Here is a 22897-nt window from a genome sequence, read left to right as displayed (position 1 = left end):
TTTACTGCACTGTTGGAGCTTGAAACTAGTATTGTGTTGTACCTACAACAACATTTGCAAATGTGTACGTGACCAATAAACTGTCATAATAAATTCACACCAATGTCAATAAAGCTGCATAGTCTTGTACATCCTTGACCAACAATGAGAGCGGCGTTGTTTTAAAGAGCGACTGTCCCTAACAAGCAACGTTTTGAAAACAGCCTGGGGGCATCGATATTAATGTTATTCGAGTCACATTTTACTACAAAGTGTAAATAGGATCATTTTGGTCGTAGTCTCGCCCCCCCCCCAAAAAATAATGAATTGAGATTTGCGAGATTATTAGAAGAAAAAAACATGGTGTCACAGAATGAAGGGTACCGCAACAGTTTTCCTTGGGTTGGGTTTATTTCAATCCTGCCCACAGCTGGCAGCACGGAAATCACCACAAATTCAGAGTGCAGCTGCACACGACCTGATCGTAATACCCATGGTCAATACCCATGGTCAATACCCATGGTCAATACCCATGGTCAATTTGGTTTGACATTCAATATCCCTATGGGGCTCGTTAGGGACCATCAGTAAATTACACAATGTACATGAGACAATTCCCCCCCCCAAAAAATATATATATACACACTGTATATTACTGACTTAAAAACCTAAAACCAACTATAAAAATTGGGGCCAAGCTTCCTGCCATCCAGGACCTATATACTAGGGGGTGTCAGAGAAAGGCGAAAAACATTGTCAGACTCCAGTCACCCAAGTCATAGACTGTTCTCTCTGCTACTGCACGGCAAGCGGTACCAGAGTGCCAAGTCTGGGACCAAAAGGCTCCTTAACAGCTTCTACCCCCAAGCCATAAGACTGCTGAACAATAAATCAAATGGCCACCCAGACTATTTACATTGACACCACCACATCAACACCATCTCAAAGTAGCCAAGTCAAAATCCATGGATATTTTCTAACAACTTTCTTTTGAAATACCTAAATGGACCGTAAATGAACTCACTTACAAACCATCACCCACATGAACTTAAGGAAATCCCAAATATCATGAATATATTGGAACTAGTGGATATATGGAGGCTTAAATATTCTGACCTAGTTGAATATACAGTCGTGGCCAAAAATATTGGCACCCTTGCACTTTTTTCAAATAATGCACTATTTCTTCCAGAAATCTATTGAAATTAAAACATATTTTGATATCCACATATGCATGTCTTCGGTATGCAGCTAAAAAAAATAAAATAATTTAATTTACTAATGCTTAGCTAATTCCACAAAGAAATCCTAAAATGGCCAGGACAATATTATTGGCACCTTCTAGAAGTAGTTTGAAAGAATTATATTTCAAGCAGGTGATTCTCATTTACTTTGGAATTGAACTCACCTGTGGTAAGTTGCAGGTGCCTGCAATATAAAAATCACTAATTCAACCAGTTTGAAAAGGGAAAAGAACTCATTCTCCTGATTTGTGTCACTGTGTGTACCGCAATGAGCATGGAGAAAATTCTCTAGGTCAGACTCAAGACTGTCCATGCTTGGTCCAATCTCAAGGCTACAAGTCCATCTCCAGAGACCTTGGTGTTCCGGTTTACACCATACATAATGTTATCAACAAGGTTAAGGCCCATGCCACTGTAGCCAGCCTCACTGGATGTGGCCCAAAGAGAAAACTTGACGGAAGATTGCAGTGAAGGATTGTTCATATGGTGGAGAAAGCACCTCAGTCAACTGCCACACAGATTCAAGCTGACCTTCAGACACAAGGTATGAGTTTCAAATCGCACCATCCATCGCCAACTCAATGAAATGGGGGTTATATGGTAGAAGACCCAGGAGGACCCCACTACTGACAGAGACATAAGTCCTAACTGCAATTTGCCAGACATGCTGAACATGCCAAAATCCTTCTGGGAGAATGTCCTGTGGACAGACCAACTTAGAGCTTTTTGGTAAAACACACCATCTCTATGTTTACACAAAACAAAATGAAGCTTTCAAAGAAAATAACACCTTCCCTACAGTCAAACATGGAGGTTCAGTGATGTTTTGGGGTTGCTTTGCTGCCTTTGGCACTGAGTGCCTTGAACTTGTGCATGGCATCATGAAATCAGGTGAATACCAAGGTATTGTGGAGCGCAATGTCAGACCCAGTGTCAGAAAGCTGGGTCTCCGTCGAAGGTCATGAGTCTTCCAGCAGGACAATGACCTCAAACACACTTCAAAAAACACCCAGGAATGGTTCAAGACAAAAAACACTGGACTGTTCAGCAATGAGTCCAGATCTAAATCCCATTGAAAACGTGTGGAGAGATCTGAAAACAGCAGTTGGGAGAAGGAACCCTTCTAGTCTGGGAGAACTAGAGCAGAAGCGGAGCGGGCCAAACTGACAGTACAGAAGTGCAGGAAGCTCATTGATGGTTTTGGGAAGCACTTGATTGCAGTTATTTTGACCAAAGGCTGTGCTACCAAATATTTAGTCTAGGGTGTCAATGTTTTGTTTATTTTCTGATTTAAATTGACATATTAAGTTCTGAATCAAAAAGATTCTGTAATATTAACAGCGAAATAAAGAATTGTGGAGACCAAAAACTTTGTTCAATTTCAACTTATTTTTTGGGGAAATTGTGAGTTACTTGAAAAAAGTAATAAATATTTTTGGCCACGACTGTACATGGAGGAGGCTCAATCAAGCTAGTCATCTTGACTACTTTTAAGTCATTCTCGCTGGCACTAAAAGTTTAAAAAGTGTTGATAGGGAACCGAATGTGTAATAATTGGCATATACATTACTCTTACAGAATGTCCACGTAGACGATGGTATTGGAAATTGAAGCCTATTGGACTATAACTTGTTTTTAAGCAGGACAGAATAATTTATAAATGACCCCCCCCCCCCCCCCCCCCACATAATAGGTACAGCAGATACCCTAATCATATGGGCCCAGAGAACATACAATTCAATCATTTTTAAAACAAAAGCCATTTTAGGTCAAAAGAGTTCATATTAACAAAGGCAATAGATGGACTAATGGTACAGATAGATAGCAATACAAAACTACCAGGAGGCACAGAACACGTTAGGAGGAATATAAGGTGGTCCACTATCGATCGGCATATCTATTTATTAGGGCCAACAAAATGTTACCTATTAAGAAATCTGATCGAACAATAATATCAAGGGGCTAGAAATCCAGGGCTTAAACAAAAAGGTGTCATTGTACGCTGATGATTCATGTTCTTTTAAATCCACAATTTAGATCCTGCCACAGCCTCGAGATCATTTTTGTGATAATGTCTCACCCCATGTTCAAGAATGGTCCTTTACTCTTTATTCAGATTACAACCTCTCACTTTCGGTTATTTGAAAATGAAATAATCTCAAATATCTCTAGTTTTTAAATAAGCCATAGAAAGTTTATTAGTAATTTGACGGTCCCTAACTAGCCCCAGAGAGGCTATCCATTGTCAAACCAACTTTGCCATGGTCCCACATCAGCCACCTGAAGCTAATTGGCAAAAGAAGTCTGCTTCAAGACCTAGTTAGGCTGTTAACGAGTTATCCAGAAGGGTGGGTGACTGTGTACTGTTCTGGCAGAGTGTATTTTCAAAAGCTTGTGAACACACCCACATTAAACCACCCTCCAAAGCTATGGCCATGGCCGCTGTACTTCTTAATGACCAAGCCCAAAAACGAGGCCAAATCAGGAAGTTCAGCCCCACTTTAAGAGTGGGGGCTATTTGCAGGTGATATTGCTGCATCTTATGACTCTTTGGGTTGGGCAGAATGCTTATTTTCATATCGGCGCAGCATGTATAGAGTCTGCAGTCACTAGGGCAACGGGCCTGCCTTATCTGCTTGGAGAAGATGGGGGGGGGCAGACAGGCGGAGAACAGAGAGACAAACTAAAGATCAAGATAGGAGTGGCAGCTGTACAGACAAGTCATCCAAAGGGCTTTGAACTTCTCAAACACGGCGGAAAGCCAACAATATGGTGCCGTCACCTTATAAATTCATCCGCTTACTTAGATAACGAGAAAGTTCAACTTAGGGAACGCTGAATTCTGCATTTTTCCACGCAGGAAACAAAGAACGTAATAGAAATATCTTGCAGCGTTTTATTAACGCAGATCTAAACTGGTTCTTATGGTAATTTCTGCTCGGCATCACTCATTTTGTGCTTCAGTTTCACTTCACTCGGATGACAATTAACGAACGTGCATTCTAACAGCAGACAGTGCTGACTGGTGTGTAGCTCCTTTTCTCTTGGTGTAGCCAAGACGCAAGATTAACTTGAAGCAAAACAATAGGAAATGTAGTTCACTACATTCCTTCTATGGTAAACATACGAAACATGACGGTAATGCATCGTTTTTTGAAAAACATACCTTGCTTTTTCATTTACTCGTGTGGCTGCTAGCCAAATAGTGTTGCACTTCTGTTAACTGATGAATATTGCTGTTTTCTGCCAAATGTGTCTCAATTTATTTTCTGTGAAGGCAAACTATAGTTGGACGTCCATGATCACGCTATTGAAGCAAAATAAAAAAATATTTCCTTTCAATATAAAAAGCGACTCATCAATACACAGCTGGACTCACCTGCTCCCGCTTTCTCCCGTTGTGCAATTTACAAACACATGACTGGCTCAACTTCAAATGAAGTGACAGGTGAAATGAAGAACGCGATCTGCTTTCTCTCCTAACATATTGCGCAAGTTGATTGCAGGTATTTACTTAAAGTAACAACAAATATTCAAATGTATTGAGAAACGTCAAATAAATTGATTCAATGGTACTGAATACCATTTAAAAAAAAACATTTTTTTAAACTAGGAAAGTCAGTTAAGAAAAAATTCTTATTTTCAATGACGGCCTAGGAACAGTTACCTTGTTCAGGGGCAGAACGACAGATTTTTACCTCGTGAATTCGACCTTGCAACCTTTCGGTTACAAGTCCAACGCTCTAACCACTAGGCTACCTTCCGCGGTATACACGGAACACCGCCCAAGCCTAATGACTAAGACAAAATTAATATTAAATTCTTCTGAAATACTTGGTTACGGGGAAATCACACCCATTCTTGGTTAGTTCGCAATCCCTCAAAACGTGACATCATCAAATTCCCAGCATTCTATCAACTTGAACCATCAGACAGGTGAGAGAGATGTCAGAGGGAGAAAAAAATACACACTAACGTGTCTGGACAGGGCACCAACACTGCCCGTAAACTAGACTAAATAACATACTACTAGAGCCCCGTCTTGAAAACAACATAGCTGGCATTCTGCTTCAGACCAAGTTGCCAGGAAATGCCTGCCATCTTAAATATTCTACTTATATTCTTATGCAATCGCCAGCTATGTCAGGGCTTTAAATTTAAAATATCCTACTAATATGTTACTTCCATGGAACAGGCTCATGAGTCAAAACAAAGTTGATCAAACCAGAAGAGGGAAATTATGTCCGTTGTTATACGTGTGGCTAGAAAGCTAAAATGAGCCTAATTTGCACACACACACAACCTGTCTGACAAGTGCAGGAATCAACAATACAGTCGAGGTGAATTACCTGTGTTGGCAAGAAAACACCTCTCCCGTCCTCCTCCCAATCCCTTCCCTCGCTCACAGCATAAAGGAGGTGCTCTCCCTCAGTGTCAGTTACCCTCTCCTGATCCCTCTACTCTAAGAAAGAGGGGGGGCTTTTAGAGTCTCACTGACCCTTATAAAAATGTAGTCACGCTTCTTGGTGAAATTGCAAATAGACTCTTAACCGTCGGCCTGAGAAGCCAGAAGAGCGCAGGGCGGAACGTTTAGTCGGCCTGAATGAGCATTACATCCAAACATCAGAGAGAGAAAGGGGAAGCGAGTACAGTCTGAACCATAGTCCCTCATTGCAGGGCTATTCTTAGTGATGACTCGACTCCCACTCACTCACTTCACAGTCAGCATGAACTGATGTGGCCTGCATGTTCCAATACCGTAGAAACATATTGCCTTGGTTGAGGTAGTGGAGGCCTAATCACTGATCTGACGAGGTTGAATAGGTGAAACCAACAACCTTTATTTCAAGGGTAATTGGATCGAGGAACAATGCGTTCACTGGGACCCTGTACCACAGCAGTGAGAGGCTGCTCTTCTCACCGTGTCAGTCTAAGGACAGAAACAAGATAATGTCTGGGTGTGGTCGGCAGGAAGTAAGACAGCGCCGCTCAACCCCTCTTTCCGGTAATCACAGTTCACAAATTGGCCATGTTGCGGTATGGTGACAATGCTACTAGCTGTATTAATGCTCATAACCTACTGTGTGGAGTAGAGTGCACACTGACATTATCATCCCCTTGAGGGATGTTTGATGGTGGTATAATGCATCAAGCGAAGCGTTTCAACAGACTGGGTAGCGTAGGCCTACAGAGTCTTGACTATAGACAGAGGAATTACAGTCCTCCCAACCAAAGAATACGTTACCTTGTCTAGTTGCTCATCTTTTACAGTTGGCCTACTTTCTGACGCTTTAGTTCGCTACCTAGAATGGCACCTAGAGGCTTTAGTAAAACAAGGGAGGTATGTTCACAGCGACTCCACTTCCTCTCATGTCTCACTGGCTAACCACAGACAACTTCTCCTGCGAGGTAAACGGTTCCACATTGGCAAACAGGAGTCAGCCTAACTAGGACAGTCTACGGTATGTGGGCTTAACGAGCCACCGACAGAACATAGGACTTTCAACCTGAGTTTCCCCAACCGCACAAGGGCAACAACAGGCCCTCATAGGGTTACAAGCTAAAACATGACCCTATCAAGCCTGTGTGGTAAGGGAGTGCGCCTAGGCCACTCGACACAGGCTTGATAGGGTCATGTTTTAGCTTGTAACCCTATGAGGGCCTGTTGTTGCCCTTTTACGGTTGGGGAAACTCAGGTTGAAAGTTTAAGTTAGACAGGTGAGATTTGGAGAATTTGTTTGGAGAATGAAAGTGGTCACTGGTTCGTCAGTTACTCATTGTTTTGTAAACTTGCTGTATCTGTCCATCATTTTATGCTTTCCTGTCATTCAACACTTGGCTAAGTAGTAAGCACCCTTATCGTGGTCTATAGAGCTACTCTAATGAAAACAAACAGCCATAGAGATTCGATCTCTAGGTTTCCTTGGCTTTCCTTATCAAGACTGATCTACATTTTGTGACAGGCGGTTGTTTTGATTGGAGAGTTAGCCTCATTTCAGGTCGAAGTTTATCATGTCCCAACAGCTGTGGTATGCTGGGAACAAAGGGGTGTTGTTTGGCTAGCACAGCTGCAGGTGGGAATGAAGGAGTGGGCAGTGCCAGTGGACTGTCTGTCCTAGTCTTTTTTCCCCATGCATAGAAACCTATAGAAGCTAAATTATTTAGGCAGGGGGGGGGGGGGGGGGGCAATAGAGCAAGGTGAGTAGTGGTAGGAAAACACTGGCATGTCCAAAGGAACAGCAAGCTTGACTCATTGAGTAAATAGTTGACACCTGTAAAAGCCATTTAAAAAAAAAATAGAAATGAGTGCAAATTAATTACTGCATATTTGCATAGGTTTAATAGAACTGCAAACAGATGACAGGCAGTTGACAGACTGACTCACTGTCCTATGAATACAATCGTAGGTATTCTCACTGTTACCAGAGCCAAGAACAAAGTGCCGGTCATGTTTGAACCAAAACAGTCCTATGCTATGGACATTGGTCTTGAGGGCAAGATTGTTGTAATTTTGGTCATGAATTAATCCAAGTCACAACTCCATGCCCCCCCCCACTCCCAAAACAGACAATTACTCATTGATGAAACCCTACTCTAACGGCGACTCAAAACTATCTCAACCTGTGAGCCGGAGAGACACGCCTTACCTACCAACTCCTACTCTTTCCTTAAAATACATTAAAAAAAACAAGATCAGCTTTAAAAATATCTTTGTCAGTTTCTCCCTCATGATACAAAATCAGTTATTAGCATAATTTCTTGTTACTTTTTAAACTAGATTCATATCATACATCACATTCACATTACCAGTCAAAAGTTGACACCTACTCATTAAAGGGTTTTTATTTTGACTATTTTTTACATTGCAAAATAATAGTGAAGACATCAAAACTATGAAATAACACATATGGAATCATGTAGTAACCAAAAAAGTGTTAAAAAACATCTATAAAATAGCCCTAACACAGCCTGGAAGGGTGTTGGTTGGTCATTGTCCTGTTGAAAAACAAATGACAGTCCCACTAAACACAAACCAGATGGGATGGCATGTCACTGTGGGAGCAATGCTGGTTAAGTGTGCCTTTAAATTCTAAATAATTCACTGACAGTGTCACCAGCAAAGCACCATTACACCTCCTCCACACTTCATGGTGGGAACCACACATTTGGAGATCATCCGTTCACCTACTCTGCATCTCACAAAGACACGGCGGTTGAAACCCAAAATCTTAAATTTGGACTCATCAGACCAAAGGACAGATTTCCACTGGTCTATGATTTCCATTGCTTATGTTTCTTGCCCAAGCAAGTCTCTTCTTATTGGTGTCCTTTAGTAGTGGTTTCTTTGCAGCAATTCGACCATGAAGGCCTGATTCACACAGTCTCCTCTGAACAGTTGATGTTGTAATATGTCTGTTACTTGAACTCTGTGAAGCATTTATTTGGGCTGCAATCTGAGGTGCAGGTAACTCTAATGAACTTATCCTCTGCAGCAGATTTAACTCGGTCTTCCCTTCCTGTGGTGGTCCTCATGAGAGCCAGTTTCATCATGGCGCTGGATGGTTTTTGCGACTGCATTAGAAAAAACTTTCAAAATTAGGCTTGGATCACAGTCAGCGTTCCAATTCATTACAAAGGTGTTCGATGGGGTTGAGGTCAGGGCTCTGTCAAGGTCAGTCAAGTTCTTCCACACCAATTTCGACAATCCCTTTCTGTATGGAGCTCGCTTTGTGCACGAGGACACTGTCATGCTGAAACAGGAAATGGCCTTCCCCAACCTGTTGCCACAAAGTTGGAAGCACAGAATCATCTAGAATGTCATTGCATGCTGTAGCGTTAATTTTCCTTCACTGTAACTAAGGGGCCTCGCTCAAACCATGAAAAAGAGCCCTAAACCATTGTTCCTCCAAACTTTACAGTTGTCACTATGCATTCGGGCAGGTAGGGTTCTCCTGGCATCCGCAAAACCCAGTTGTCCATTGTAATGCCAGATGGTGAAGTGCAATTCATCACTCCAGAGAAGGCATTTCTACTGCGCCAGAGTCCAAATGGCAGTGAGCTTAACACCACTCCAGCCGACATTTGGCATTGCGCATGGTGATCTTAGGCTTGTGTGCGGCTGCTCGGCCATGGAAACCCATTTCATGAAGCTCCTGCTGAACAGTTATTGTGCTGATGTTGCTTCTAGAGACAGTTTGGAACTTGGTTGTGAGTGTTGCAACCGAGGACAGACAATATTTACACGCTACAGCACTCGGTGGTCCCGTTCTGTGAGCTTGTGTGGCCTACCACTTCGCACCTGAGTTGTTCTTGCTCCAAGACATTTCCACTTCACAATAACAGTGCTTACAGTTGACTGGGGAAGCTCTAGCAGGGCAGACATTTTACAAACTGACTTGTTGGAAAGGTGGCATCCTAGGACAGTATCACGTTGAAATTCACAGCTCTTCAGCAAGGCCAGTCTACTGTCAATGTTTCTATATTGAGATTGCAAGGATGTGTGCTTGATTGTATACACCTGTCAGCAACGGGTGTGGCTGAAATAGACGAATCCACTGCTTTGAAGGGGTGTCCACATACTTGTGTGTATGTATATATAGCTATATATTAAATCAAAAGTCAAGAACTTCCCATTAGCAAGCTGACTAAAAACGTGAATTGTTTGTGATGGCGAGTTTGTTTAGTTATTTCACTAGCCAATTAAACTTAAAGGCACGATTTAGCCCATCGTAAACCGTGGAGTTGAGTTTAGTCGCCTACTAACTAGTTATTTCACCAACTTGTGCAGCAAATAAGTTAGATGGCCAATTTGCTCGTTAGCCAACAGCTGCTTGTTTCAGTCCCTTGTATATAAAAGTAAAGATTATGATTTCATATGCGTTTAAGGTTTACAGACCCTTTCCTTCCTGGACATTGAATGGAATTAATGGCTTGGCAGCGGTTAACCAACAACACTCAAGCTAACCTAGCTAAAGTTAGTTAGCCAGCTAGTTAACCATTCATCACATGATGGTAGTTGGCAAATCAAGAGAACGTGACTTACTAGCTAGCTAGTTTAACCAGCTAGTTAGCATGTACCCGTGTTATCCCCGAGTCCCTTAGCTACAATATATACGTTGACTTAAACTCAAACAGTAGCTGGCAATTCATCTTTCCCATCATATTTTGATAACATAACTGTCTAGTTCGTTATTTGGCTAGCTAACGACAGGCTACATCACCTGTAGAAGCGACACTCCTCTTTTGCTCAGGCCCTTCGAAACTCACCTTACTCCGAACGTGTCCACTATTCTTTCACCCGCTAATTCACAACGCTTGGTCGGCGTCCAGTTTTGCCACGTCTCGACTTCCCTAATCAATAAAAAATCGAATCAGAATCCAAAGCACGTCGTCGGCTTGTCTTGAAATACGTTAACTCAGATCCTGTGTTTGTTTGGTAGCTATTCCACTTTTCTTTCCTTAGCCCAGCCAAGGCAGCCTCGATGTTTCCTGACGATGCCCCTGACCCACAGAGTGCAACTTGACTGGCTAGCCTCCTCTGAGTAACTCCTCCTTTCACCTCCCCCTTCCGGGATACGAATCAGCGGGGGAGGGGGGCATGAGCAAAGAAATAGGTTTGGCTCCAAATGTAATATAAAAAAAAAAAGAAATTTCCCCAAATACATTTTCGGATGTTGCATGAAGTTATAAGGTCTCAAACTCATTCTGAAGTTTAGAAGATTGTTTATTTTTGTAGATTTGCCTTATTTATAGTGGAACAATCATCCTATATTTATGGCACTTTTCTAATTGTACAAAACAACATTATTACAGTCTTTCAGATGCAACCACAAGAGATGATACTTTACTTGATTTAGTGCTTGGCAATTACTAGCTGTATTAATATCATGATAGTTTAAGGCACTCTGAAGAAAAGTCTTACAATAGATTGCTTTACCTGCTCATTTCGCCCCCACAGGATTGATTAAACATTGCTACATAGGCAAACAAAATATCATAGAAAAATCAATAGGAATGTGTGTTTTTTTTTTTTGCGATGAAGTTGTACATAATGGAAAAATGTAGTGTTTGCTCTTCATAGACTCATGACCCGAGCTCCTTGTGAGGGAGTTGTGATGTAGAAAGTTGGGGATCCACTGTATCGCTCCTGTAGAGAGAAATCCAAAGCTAATGAGTTATTTTATTTGCTTTTGAGTTCATTCAAAATATTGAAAACAGTAATGTAAGGATAAAAGTGAGGCCATCATCACCCTATTGCTTGCACATGCATATTTCCTTCAGGATCTGCAAACAAAGCTGCATTGGGGACTGAGTAGATGGATAAGAGGAAGAGACTAGCTGTTTTCCAACCAGGCATCTTTCCTCTTCCATACTGATATTTTCCTCACATACTTCCTCCTTCCTTCGTTCTAAAATTACACATCACATCCCCCTTCCTCCTACAGTACAGTAACTGACAAAATGTCAGTACAGATGCCCTATCCCATCTGGACAAGAGGAATACCTAGTTGAGAATGCTGTTCATTGACTACAGCTCAGCATTCAACACCATAGTACCCTCCAAGCTCATCATTAAGCTCGAGGCCCTGGGTCTGAACCCCGCCCTGTATAAGTGGGTCCTGACCTTCCTGATGGGCCGCCCCCAGGTGGTGAAGGTAGGAAACAACATGTCCACTTCGCTGATCCTCAACACTGGGGCCCCACAAGGGTGCGTGCTCAGCATGCATGCCTCCAACTCAATCATCAAGTTTGCAGACGACACAACAGTAGTAGGCCTGATTACCAACAATGACGAGACAGCCTACAGGGAGGAGGTGAGGGCCCTGAGTGTGTGGTGCAAGGAAAATAACCTCTCACTCAACGTCAACAAAACAAAGGAGCTGATCATGGACTTCAGGAAACAGCAGAGGGAGCACCCCCCTATTCACATCGAAGGGACAGCAGTGCAGAAGTTGGAAAACTTGAAGTTCCTCGGCATACACATCACGGACAAACTGAAATCGTCCACCCACACAGCCAGTGCGGGGAAGAAGGCGCAAAAGCGCCTCAGGAGGCTGAAGAAATGTGGCTTGGCACCTAAAACCCTCAAACTTTTACAGATGAACAATTGAGAGCATCCTGTCGGGCTGTATCACCGCCTGGTATGGCAACTGCACCGCCCGCAACCGCAGGGCTCTCCAGAGGGAGGTGCGGTCTGCCCAACGCATCACTAGGGGCAAACTACCTGCCCTCCAGGACACCTATAGCACCCGATGTCACAGGAAGGCCAAAAAGATCATCAAGGACAACAACCACCCGAGCCACTGCCTGTTCACCCCGCTATCATCTAGAAGGCGAGATCAGTACAGGTGCATCATAGCTGGGACCAACAGACTGAAAAACAGCTTCTATCTCAAGGCCATCAGACTGTTAAATAGCAATCACTAGCACAGAGGCTGCTGCCCTTTATACAGTTGAAGTCGGAAGTTTACATACACCTTAGCCAAATACATTTATACACACTTTTTCACAATTGCTGACTTTTAATCCATGTAAACAATCCCTGTTTTAGGTCAGTTAGGATTACCACTTTATTTTAAGAATGTGAAATGTCAGAATAATAGTAGAGAGAATGATTTATTTCAGCTTTGATATCTTTCATCACATTCTCAGTGGGTCAGAAGTTTACATACACTCAATTGGTATTTGGTAGCATTGCCTTTAAATTGTTTACCTTGGGTCAAATGTTTCAGGTAGCCTTCCACAAGTTTCCCACAATAAGTTGGTAAATTTTGGCCCATTCCTCCTGACAAAGCTGGTGTAACTGAGTCAGGTTTGTAGGCCTCCTTGCTCGCACACGCTTTTTCAGTTCTGCCCACAAATTTTCTATGGGATTGAGGTCAGGGATTTGTGAAGGCCACTCTAATACCTTGACTTTGTTGTCCTTAAGCCATTTTGCCACAACTTTGGAAGTATGCTTAGGGCCATTGTCCATTTGGAAAACCCATTTGCAACCAAGCTTTAACTTTCTGACTGATGTCTTGAGATGTTGCTTCAATATATCCACATAATCTTCCGTCCTCATGATGTCATCTATTTTGTGAAGTGCACCTGTCCCTCCTGCAGCAAAGCACCCTCATAACATGATGCTGCAACCCACGTGCTTCACGGTTGGGATGGTGTTCTTCGGCTTGCAAGCCGTCCCCCTTTTCCCTCCAAACATAACGATGGTCATTATGGCCAAACGGTTCTATTTTTGTTTCATCAAACCAGAGGACATTTCTCCAAAAGTACAATCTTTGTCCCCATGTGCAGTTGCAAACTGTAGTCTGGCTTTTTAATGGGGGTGTTGGAGCAGTGGCTTCTTCCTTGCTGGGCGGCCTTTCAGGTTATGTCGATATAGAACTCGTTTAACTGTGGAGATAGATACTCGTGCACCTGTTTCCTCCAGCATCTTCACAAGGTCCTTTGCTGTTGTTCTGGGATTGACTTGCACTTTTCGCACCAAAGTACGTTCCTCTCTAGGAGACAGAACGCGTCTCCTTCAAACGGTATGATGGATGCATGGTCCCATGGTGGTTATAGTTGCATACTATTGTTTGTACAGATGAATGTGGTACCTTCAGGCGTTTGGAAATTGCTCCCAAGGATGAACCAGACTTGTGGAGGTCTACATTTCTTTTTCTGAGGTCTTGGCTGATTTCTTTAGATTTCCCATGATGTCAAGCAAAGAGGCACTGAGTTTGAAGGTAGGCCTCGAAATACATCCACAGGTACACCTCCAATGATGTCAATTAGCCTATCAGAAGCTTCTAAAGCCATCATTTTCTGGAATTTTCCAAGCTGTTTAAAGGCACAGTCAATTTTGTGTATGTAAACTTCTGACACACTGGAATTGTGATACGGTGAATTATAAGTGAAATAATCTGTCTGTAAACAACTGTTGGAAAAATGACTTGTCATGCACAAAGTAGATGTCCTAACTGACTTGCCAAAACTATAGTTTGTTAACAAGAAATTTGTGGAGTGGTTGAAAACAAGTTTTAATGACTCCAACCCAAGTTCAACTGTACAGAGACTTGAAATCACTGGCCACTTTAATAATGGAACACTAGTCACTTTAATAATGTTTACATATTTAGCATTACTCAGCTCATATGTATATACTGTATTCTATTCTCTCAGTCTGTCGCGCCGACATTGCTCGTCCAAATATTGATATTCTTTATTCCTTTACTGTAGATTTGTGTATTGTTGTGAATTTCTTAGATATTACTTGTTAGATCTTACTGCACTGTTGGAGCTAGAAACACAAGTATTTCGCTACACCCGGAATAACATCTGCTAAACACGTGTATGTGACCAATAACATCTGATAAATATGTGTATGTGACCAATAACATCTGATAAATATGTGTATGTGACCCATAACATCTGCTACAAATGTGTATGTGACCCATAACATCTGCTACAAATGTGTATGTGACCCATAACATCTGCTAAAAATGTGTATGTGACCCATAACATCTGCTAAAATGTGTATGGTTGCCAATACCATCTGATAACTATGTGTATGTGACCCATAACATCTGCTACAAATGTGTATGTGACCAATACCATCTGATACATATGTGTATGTGACCCATAACATCTGATAAATATGTGTATGTGACCCATAACATCTGCTAAACATGTGTATGTGACCAATAACATCTGCTAAACACGTGTATGTGACCAATAACATCTGCTAAACATGTGTATGCGACCAATAACATTTGATTTGAGGAACTTGAACCAGTCTGACTGATAGGGGGTTCAGGGAGAAATACCTTTTCATTTAGTAGTGTTTATTATATTGATGAGCTGAAAACATATCTACAGACGGATCAGTTTATTACACTGTTTTACAAAACAGTACCAACAAATGTACTCATACCCGCTCTGTGGAACGGTCGGATCACCCCTCCTACCAACGCAGCACACTCTCTCACAGACAATCCACAAACTCTAACACACCCTGTCTCCGTCTCTCTCTTTAAGAAATGCACTGATCATCAACAGGATGAGCAGACAACCATTCCTTATTGTTGGGGACAGGGTCTATTCTGTAAAACCAGATGAAGGCCTACCCTACAGTTTAGAACAGACTCCACAGCAGGGCTACTGAGGTCAGAGTTCGTTAGAGGGTTCAGATGGCAGGATCAGTCTCAGCTTCACATCAAAGAGAGGATTGTAAACATCATAGATCGACCTTTCCAATGTTAGTAAAGTCTGTTAGTTATAGACCATTCATAAGCAGTAATTTTCAGTAGATTGGAAACAATATAGGGTGACCTTTGTTATTTTAGTAAGTCTATGACTGGTGGTTCAGTGGTGAGCTGGAATGAGCTATATCACTACCGTACAAGCTGTAGAGTACGGCAGTTCAAAATGTTCATGGGGTCAGGGGTCACTGAGTCGACCCTAAAACCCTCCGCCAGAGACATCGTCAGCAGCTCCTCCACAAACCCGCGCATGTCTTTGACCTCACAGGGGCTGCGGCGCGGGATGATGACATCACAGAGGTCCCCAGAGTGGGTCTGTGTGGCCCAAGAGTCCGAGACGACGAGTCCTCGGTACTGCTGTTTCTCATACTGGTCCTGGGGAAGTTCGTCTGGCCGGGGAACCCACTCCAGTTTGAGCCGGTTGTGGCGCTGGTCACTGGGGAGGGGGGAGGTAGGACCCTGGGTGGTACGGTAGGAGAAACGCTCACAGAGGAGAACCAGAAAGGCACGCCAGGTACAGAAGATTTCGGCGGTGAGGATGCGCACTGAGCATGTGCGGAGTTCATAGTTCTCGGGAGCACGGCGTAGGTTGAAGTGTAGCACACGCACCTGAAATGAGAACGACAGGTTGATGCTGAAGTGCTAATGTGGAGGCACACCCACGTTCCACATTAACCAACCCACATGCACACACGCATGCTTACACTACAACGCTAGCAAACACGCAAATAAATACACACACACCTGGCAGTCCACATCCACCAGCAGCATGGCTCCTCTGGGTGCGTCTCTCAGGCTGAGCGGTCCGGCCTCGACGCGCCGCCGTATCTCATCCAGTAGGGGGCGTATCTGGAAGAAATCTGCCTCCCTCCTCAGCAGCCTCATCTCAGAGAACCCCTCCGGCAGATCCAGGGAGCTGGAACGCAGGAAGTTCAGGATATAGCGGAAAACTTTCCCATCGCGGTCGATGAACACATTTCCCCGTTTGTCCCGGAGCGTGGAGATCTGTCCGGTGAACATAGCCCCCAGCATGGAGTCTTGGTAGCGTGTCAGAGTGTCCAGGGTCGTGGTGTAGATCTCCCCGCCAACGTTGAGAGACACGGGGTCCGACAGGGAGTTACTGTTGCTGTTAGTGTTGCTGTCCGGGGAGTTTAGGTTCAGCATCCTTCAGGCACTGAGACGACCTCTGCTCAGGTTAGAACACTCTGGATTGGAAGTGGTGGAACTCTTGTGGAACACTCCTGTTTTTGTCTCTTTCTATGGAATGCAGTGCTGTTTCAAGTGTCTTTTGTATCCTGAAGACACTTTCGTTTCAGAGGTGGAAGGTCGAATCTGTATCTGGGATATGAGCGACTCACAAAAAGACCCAAGAATGATGAGAAGACAAAAAGATCTGAAAATATAGTCTCAGTGGTTCTGGAAGCTGGATCTGTAAAAAGCCGGTGTTCTGCGCAGGTCGATTTTATCTATCAGTAGTTCTGTTTCTTCATGGTGTTGTGCTGTTTAGGATTCCTGTCAGTGAGCCGAGGCCTGGCTAGTTGCATAAGGCTGTTTGTTTCAGAGCTGCTGGCAGCGGGAGACAAGGACAGCGAGGCGACCGGACTCGAATGCTAATAAAGGGACGCTGCTAGCTTTTATTCTCCTGCCGTAACCCATACTCAGTGCTCTCACACACACAGACAGGGGTGCGTGCACAAACACACACACACTCTCTCTCTCTCTCTCTCTCTCTCTCTCTCTCTCTCTCTCAGGGCTGTCCGGGCAAGACACAGCCCAGGGACCGAGCAGTTTGTCTTAAAGTGACAGAAGAGATTCTAAAAGCGCTTTTATCCACAGTGATTAGTTTGGGCAAGCTTGTCACCAAGTCCCCTTCACACAGTGTGTGTGTGTGTGTGTGTTGTGTGTGTGTGTGTGTGTGTGTGTGTGTGTGTGTGTGTCAAATAAAATGTTAATGGTCACATACTCATATTTAGCAGATGTTATTGCGGGTGTAGCGAAATGCTTGTGTTCCTAGCTCCAACAGTGCAGTAGTATTTAACAATTCACCTGCCGTGTGTGTGTGTGTGTGTGTTCTTCCTCACCTGTATGTTCTGCATGGTCCTGTCTATGGCTTCAGCCTGCAGTAGTGTGACAGTACATCCTCCAAACCCTCCCCCTGTCATCCTGCTGCCAAACACACCCTCCACCTCCACGGCTGCAGACACCAGCTCATCCAGCTCCTTGCAGCTCACTTCAAACAAGTCCCTGACAGTAGGGAACACATTACCGAGGGATGCATTTCTATCATGGTTTTCATGCATAAAAAAAAATATTCGGGACATTAATACATTGACTGCATTGAGGACTTCTTTGAGGGTGGTCTCTATTCACCTGAGTGAGTTGTGGCTTTCCACCATGAGTTTGCCAAACTCTTTGTATTCCCCTTTCTTCAGGGACTCTGCTGCCTGGGCCGTCCGCGCTATCTCCTCGATTACATGACGAGCCCTTCGATAGGTCTCATCGTCCAATCGGCTCTTAGCATCTGGAACAATGGGGGGGATCACAAGAAATATCAGGACACAATGATTGTATTAGACTAGAACATCCTCTCGTTCTTACCCTCCAGGTCCTTCACTGTGGCATCTCTCAGGCTGGCCTTTCCCAAGATGGCAGCTGCCTCCTCACACTGTCGTCGTCTGCTAGGGTACTCGCTGCCCGTCAGAGAATGCTTCACGTTCGAGTTACTGATGAGGATGACAAGGCCTGGGTCTGACAGAGGAACAGGAGTGGCCTCCAGGGACCTGGGCGGACAACAGCAGCGTATTACACAGTAAAAAGACAGTAACAACCCTTTTAAGTACAGTGTTAGCATTACTTTACCATGAGCCTATAGCCTTTAGCCATAACACTTGAGCCTATAACCAGGCCTGTTACCTGCAGTCTATGAGTAGAGCATGAGCCTCCCTGCCCAGCACGGAGACAAACTGGTCCATGATGCCGCAGGGCACACCTGCATGGGTGTGTTCTGCCTTCTGGCACGCCACTGCCTTCGCCACCTTGTCCCCGTCATCTGAGGAGGGTAGTGGGATGGCATTATGACATGTAGCCTCACTCACAGACTATTGGATGTCACCCAAATATAGTCCACTCACCTGGCTTGAGCTGCTGTAGGAATGTGTACATGGCTACCTCTAGAGAGGCTGAGCTGGACAGACCGCCTCCTAGAGGGACACTACTGGCTATCACTGCCCTGAACCCTGGGACTGGAGGAGCTGAAGGGAGGGATGGGGAGAGAGACAGAGAGATAGAGAGGGGGAAACAGAGAGAGAGAGGGGGGAGACAGAGAGTGAGAGGTATAGAGAGGGAGAGAGAGAGAGGGGGGGAGACAGAGTGAAATATATATATAGAGAAAGGGGGGAGACAGAGAGMGAGAGAAAGGGGGGAGAGAGAGAGACAGAGAGTGACACAACACATCACATTTCAACAGGACTCATGATGTGATACATTAGGTATTGCTTTCCATTCACCTCTGTAGTGCTGCACCACTCCTTTGATATAATTGGCCCAGCTGGGTTTCCCAGGAGACAGAGAAGCCTTGTCATTGGGCAAGTCAAAGTCCACTCTCCTGGGCTCCTCCACATCTTTAGCAGCAGTAATGATGGAGGCACTCTGGCCAGAGGTCCTACTGCCAACCACCACCGTCACCATGGGCAGAGCCTGGCACAAGGATGAAAGAGATACCGCATTGGAGATATGTGACTGACTGATGAGTGCTTCTGGGCTGGGGATCTGTAAAACCATGTTCACTAAATAGTACCCGCAAAACACCACTGTTGACGTTGAGACTGAAGAGGCGACTCTGGGATGCTGGCCTTCTAGGTAGAGTTGAAAAGAAAAAGTCATATCTCAGACTGGCCAATAAAAATAAAAGATTAAGATGGGCAAGAGAACACAGACACTGGACAGAGGAACTCTGCTTAGAAGGACAGCATCCCGGAGTCGCCTCTTCACTGTTGACATTGAGACTGGTGTTTTGCGGGTACTATTTAATGAAGCTGCCAGTTTAGGACTTGTGAGGCGTCTGTTTCTCAAACTAGACACTAATGTACTTGTCCTCTTGCTCAGTTGTGCACCGGGGCCTCACTGCTCTTTCTATTCTAGTTAGACCCAGTTTGCGCTGTTCTATGAAGGGAGTAGTACACAGCATTGTACAAGATCTTCAGTTTCTTGGCAATTTCTCACATGGAATAGCCTTCATTTCTCAGAACAAGAATAGACTGACATGTTTCAGAAGAAAGTTCTTTGTTTCTGGCCATTTTGAGCCTGTAATCGAACCCACAAATGCTGATGCTCCAGATACTCAACTAGTCTAAAAAAGGCAAGTTTTATTGCTTCTTAAATCAGCACAACCGTTTTCAGCTGTGCTAACATAATTGCAAAAGGGTTTCTAATGATCAATTAGCCTTTTAAAATGATAAACTTGAATTAGCTAACACAACGTGCCATTGGAACACAGGAGTAATGGTTGCTGATAATGGGCCTCTCTACGCCTATGTAGATATTCCATTAAACAATCAGCCGTTTCCAGCTACAATAGTCATTTACAACATTAACAATGTCTACACTGTATTTTTGATCAATTTGATGTTATTTTCATGGATACTTTTTTTTCCTTACTTTCAAAAACAAGGACATTTCTAAGTGACCCCAAACTTCTGAACTGTAGTGTCCATCTCCAATGTCTCCTTTGCTTCTGGGCTGGGGATCTGTAAAGCCTGTAAATGTACATCTCCAATGTCTCCTGACCTACATACAATGACCCTGTACTAATCAAATAATAACCACAAACAGTACCAGTCAAAAGTGTGGACACACCACCTCATTTAAGGTTTTTTCGTAATTTTTTTACATTTTTTACATTGTAGAATAATAGTGTAGACATCAAAACTATGAAATAACACATATTATGGAATCATGTAGTAACCCAAAAAAGTGATAAACTAATCAACATATATTTGAGATTCTTCAAAGTAGCCACCCTTTGCCTTGATGACCGCTTTGCAAACTCTTGGCATTCTCTCAACCACCTTCATGAGGTAGTCACCTGGAATGCATTGATTGATTGGCTCAAATGCATTAAGAAGGAAAGACATTTCACAAATTAACATTTAACAAGGCACATGTGTTAATTTGTGAAATGTCTTTCCTTCTTAATGCATTTGAGCCAATCAGTTGTATTGTGACAAGGTAGGGGTGGTATATAGCCCTTTGGTAAAAGACCAAGTCCATATTATGGTAAGAACAGCTCAAATAAGCAAAGAGAAGCGACAGTCCATCATTACTGAAAGACATGAAGGTCAGTCAATCCGGAACATTTTAAGATCTTTTAAAGTTTCTTCAAGTGCAGTCGCAAAAACCATCAAGTGCTATGATGAAACTGGTTCTCATGAGGACCGCCACAGGAAAGAAAGACCCAGAGTTACCTCTGCTGCAGAGGATAAGTTCATTAGAGTTACCAGCCTCAGATTGCAACCTAAATAAATGTTTCACAGAGTTCAAGTAACATCTCAAAACTGTTTAGAGGACACTGCATGAATCAGGCCTTTATGGTCAAATTGCTGCAAAGAAACCACTACTATAGGACACCAAAGAAGAGAATTGATTGGGCCAAGAAACACAAGCAATGGACATTAGATCGGTGGAAATCTGTCCTTTGGTCTGTTGAGTCCAAATTTGAGATGGTTGGTTCCAACCGCAGTGTCTTTGTGAGATGCAGAGTAGTTAGACGGATGATCTCATGTGTGGTTCCCTCCTTGAAGCATGGAGGAGGAGGTGTGATGCTGTGGGGGTGCTTTGCTGGTGACACTGTCTGTGATTTATTTAGAATTCAAGGCACACTTAACCAGCATGGCTACCACTGCATTCTGCAGCGATATGCAATCCCATCTGGTTTGCGCTTGAGCCTGCCTGCCCAGCACAAACGATCATTTGTTTTTCAACAGGACTATGACCCAAAACACACCTCCAGGCTGTGTAAGAGCTATTTGACCAAAGAGAGTGATGGAGTGCTGCATCAGATGACCTGAACTCCACAATCACCTGACCTCAACCCATTTGAGATGGTTTGGGATGATGCATCCAACAAGTGCTCAGCATATGTGGGAACTCCTTTAAGACTGTTGGAAAAGTATTCCTCATGAAGCTGGTTGAGAGACTGCCAAGAGTGTCATCAAGACAAAGGGTGGCTACTTTGAAGAATCTCAAATATAAAATATATTTTGATTTGTTTAACACTTTTTTGGTTACTACATGATTCCCTATGTGTTATGTCATTTTTTTTGACGTGTTCACTAATAGTCTACAATGTAGAATAATAAAATAAAAAAATAAAGAAATTAAAGAAAAACCCATGAATGATTAGGTGTATCCAAACTTTTGACTGGTACTGTACTTCAGCTGTCAATGCAAACGGCAGGGATTTCATGAATCTGTGCACCCAGTGTGGACTGGACTATATAAGTGACACTTTACAGTCCTAAATAAACAACCATTGATATCATAAACACAACTTTCATGACATTATTACCATAGGGAGGACGAATCCTTGGTTGTAGTCGATGTGCTCCCCTATCAGGTTGACCCTGCCTGGGGCACACACTGCCACCTGTGGACCATCTCCCCCGAAGCTCTGCTCGTACACACGTCGAGCCTCGGCAACCAACTCGGACACACTCGGGACTGGACTGGCCATGAATGGAGCAGACGGGTAGAGTAGACAAATCACGAATTCAGAGTCCAAAATCCAGCAGCAGCACTTTGTAATCTTCAACCATTCGAATCTTACGTGAGGTTCTAAGTTTGAGATACCGTTTGAATCACGATAAATAATAGTGTATTACAAGTTTTAAAAAACGAATAAACCTTTCTTGGAGTTGGATTAACGTTGCAATAAAATTGTGATAAAATGACATGTGTCAGCTGACTCACTTCCTGAATTGGGCTGGTTTGTTTTTACCCTACGATTGGCTTAGAAAGGTCACATGACACTGTCAGCTGCGTCCCTTCCCTAAAACCAATGTACAAGGAAATAGACAACGTTTCATTGAAATGACTAGTAAACGTCTACAATACAAAATACATTGGACAAGGGTGGATTTTTTTTCCGGTGAAATAGATTATGTGACAAACAGCGCATGGAAACGCTTTTTATGTACAAATATTTTAATGAATAATCATCATGTCGAAGTCATTGGACTCACATAATGCTATGTTAAATTGTTCTCGCTACAACCATCCCTTTTTATGTAGAATGCGCATATCTTTTTGTGCTAATGTTATACTTTTCTCTTAAAAATCTTTCAACTAGTGGATGAAATCTAGCCATTGATAACTAACAGGCCCAGCACTGTAAACTTTTGCAGTGGTGTAAATCTAGTACTCAAAACTTCCGTT

General features: G+C 43.3%; 3 protein-coding genes across 4 annotated transcripts in view; all 3 read right to left on the bottom strand.

Moving 5' to 3' along the window:
* Positions 1 to 10787, bottom strand: part of LOC112073267 (LLGL scribble cell polarity complex component 2) — a 32752-nt gene extending 21965 nt beyond the window's left edge. The window contains exon 1 of one of the 2 annotated variants that reach the window (XM_024140598.2): positions 10491 to 10787. The gene's annotated coding sequence lies outside the window, so the exon portion shown is untranslated. The remainder of the gene's footprint in view (positions 1 to 10490) is intronic. The other variant, XM_024140597.2, reaches the window with a different exon arrangement.
* An 87-nt stretch (positions 10788 to 10874) lies between these two features.
* galk1 (galactokinase 1) lies at positions 10875 to 22441 on the bottom strand. The gene is made up of 8 exons (XM_024140595.2): positions 22032 to 22441; positions 18973 to 19162; positions 18598 to 18717; positions 18380 to 18515; positions 18065 to 18246; positions 17837 to 17987; positions 17548 to 17710; positions 10875 to 11370 (listed from the first exon to the last, which is right to left on the bottom strand). Exons 1-8 carry the CDS (start codon positions 22194 to 22196, stop codon positions 11299 to 11301), a joined length of 1179 nt encoding a protein of 392 aa, XP_023996363.1. The 5' UTR covers positions 22197 to 22441; the 3' UTR covers positions 10875 to 11298.
* Positions 15143 to 17068, bottom strand: LOC112073266 (BTB/POZ domain-containing protein KCTD21). Its single transcript, XM_024140596.2, has 2 exons — positions 16211 to 17068; positions 15143 to 16075 (listed from the first exon to the last, which is right to left on the bottom strand). Exons 1-2 carry the CDS (start codon positions 16628 to 16630, stop codon positions 15599 to 15601), a joined length of 897 nt encoding a protein of 298 aa, XP_023996364.1. The 5' UTR covers positions 16631 to 17068; the 3' UTR covers positions 15143 to 15598.
* Positions 22442 to 22897: the final 456 nt, after the last annotated feature.

This window comes from Salvelinus sp. IW2-2015, unplaced genomic scaffold, assembly GCF_002910315.2.
Source record: "Salvelinus sp. IW2-2015 unplaced genomic scaffold, ASM291031v2 Un_scaffold2203, whole genome shotgun sequence".
NCBI lineage: Eukaryota > Metazoa > Chordata > Actinopteri > Salmoniformes > Salmonidae > Salvelinus > Salvelinus sp. IW2-2015.
The sequence above is the reverse complement of the archived record's forward strand: the minus strand, read 5'-3'. Positions and strand labels throughout refer to the sequence as shown.

Coding starts and splice junctions, on each gene's coding strand:
- galk1 (XM_024140595.2), bottom strand. CDS start 22,196: ATGGCCAGTCCAGTCCCGAGTGTGTCCGAGTTGGTTGCCGAGGCTCGA. Junction 18,247..18,379: donor GCTCTACTCATAGACTGCAG/GTAACAGGCCTG, acceptor TTGTCCGCCCAG/GTCCCTGGAGGCCACTCCTG. Junction 17,711..17,836: donor GAAAGCCACAACTCACTCAG/GTGAATAGAGAC, acceptor CCCTACTGTCAG/GGACTTGTTTGAAGTGAGCT.
- LOC112073266 (XM_024140596.2), bottom strand. CDS start 16,630: ATGCTGAACCTAAACTCCCCGGACAGCAACACTAACAGCAACAGTAAC. Junction 16,076..16,210: donor TGGTGGATGTGGACTGCCAG/GTGTGTGTGTAT, acceptor TTCTCATTTCAG/GTGCGTGTGCTACACTTCAA.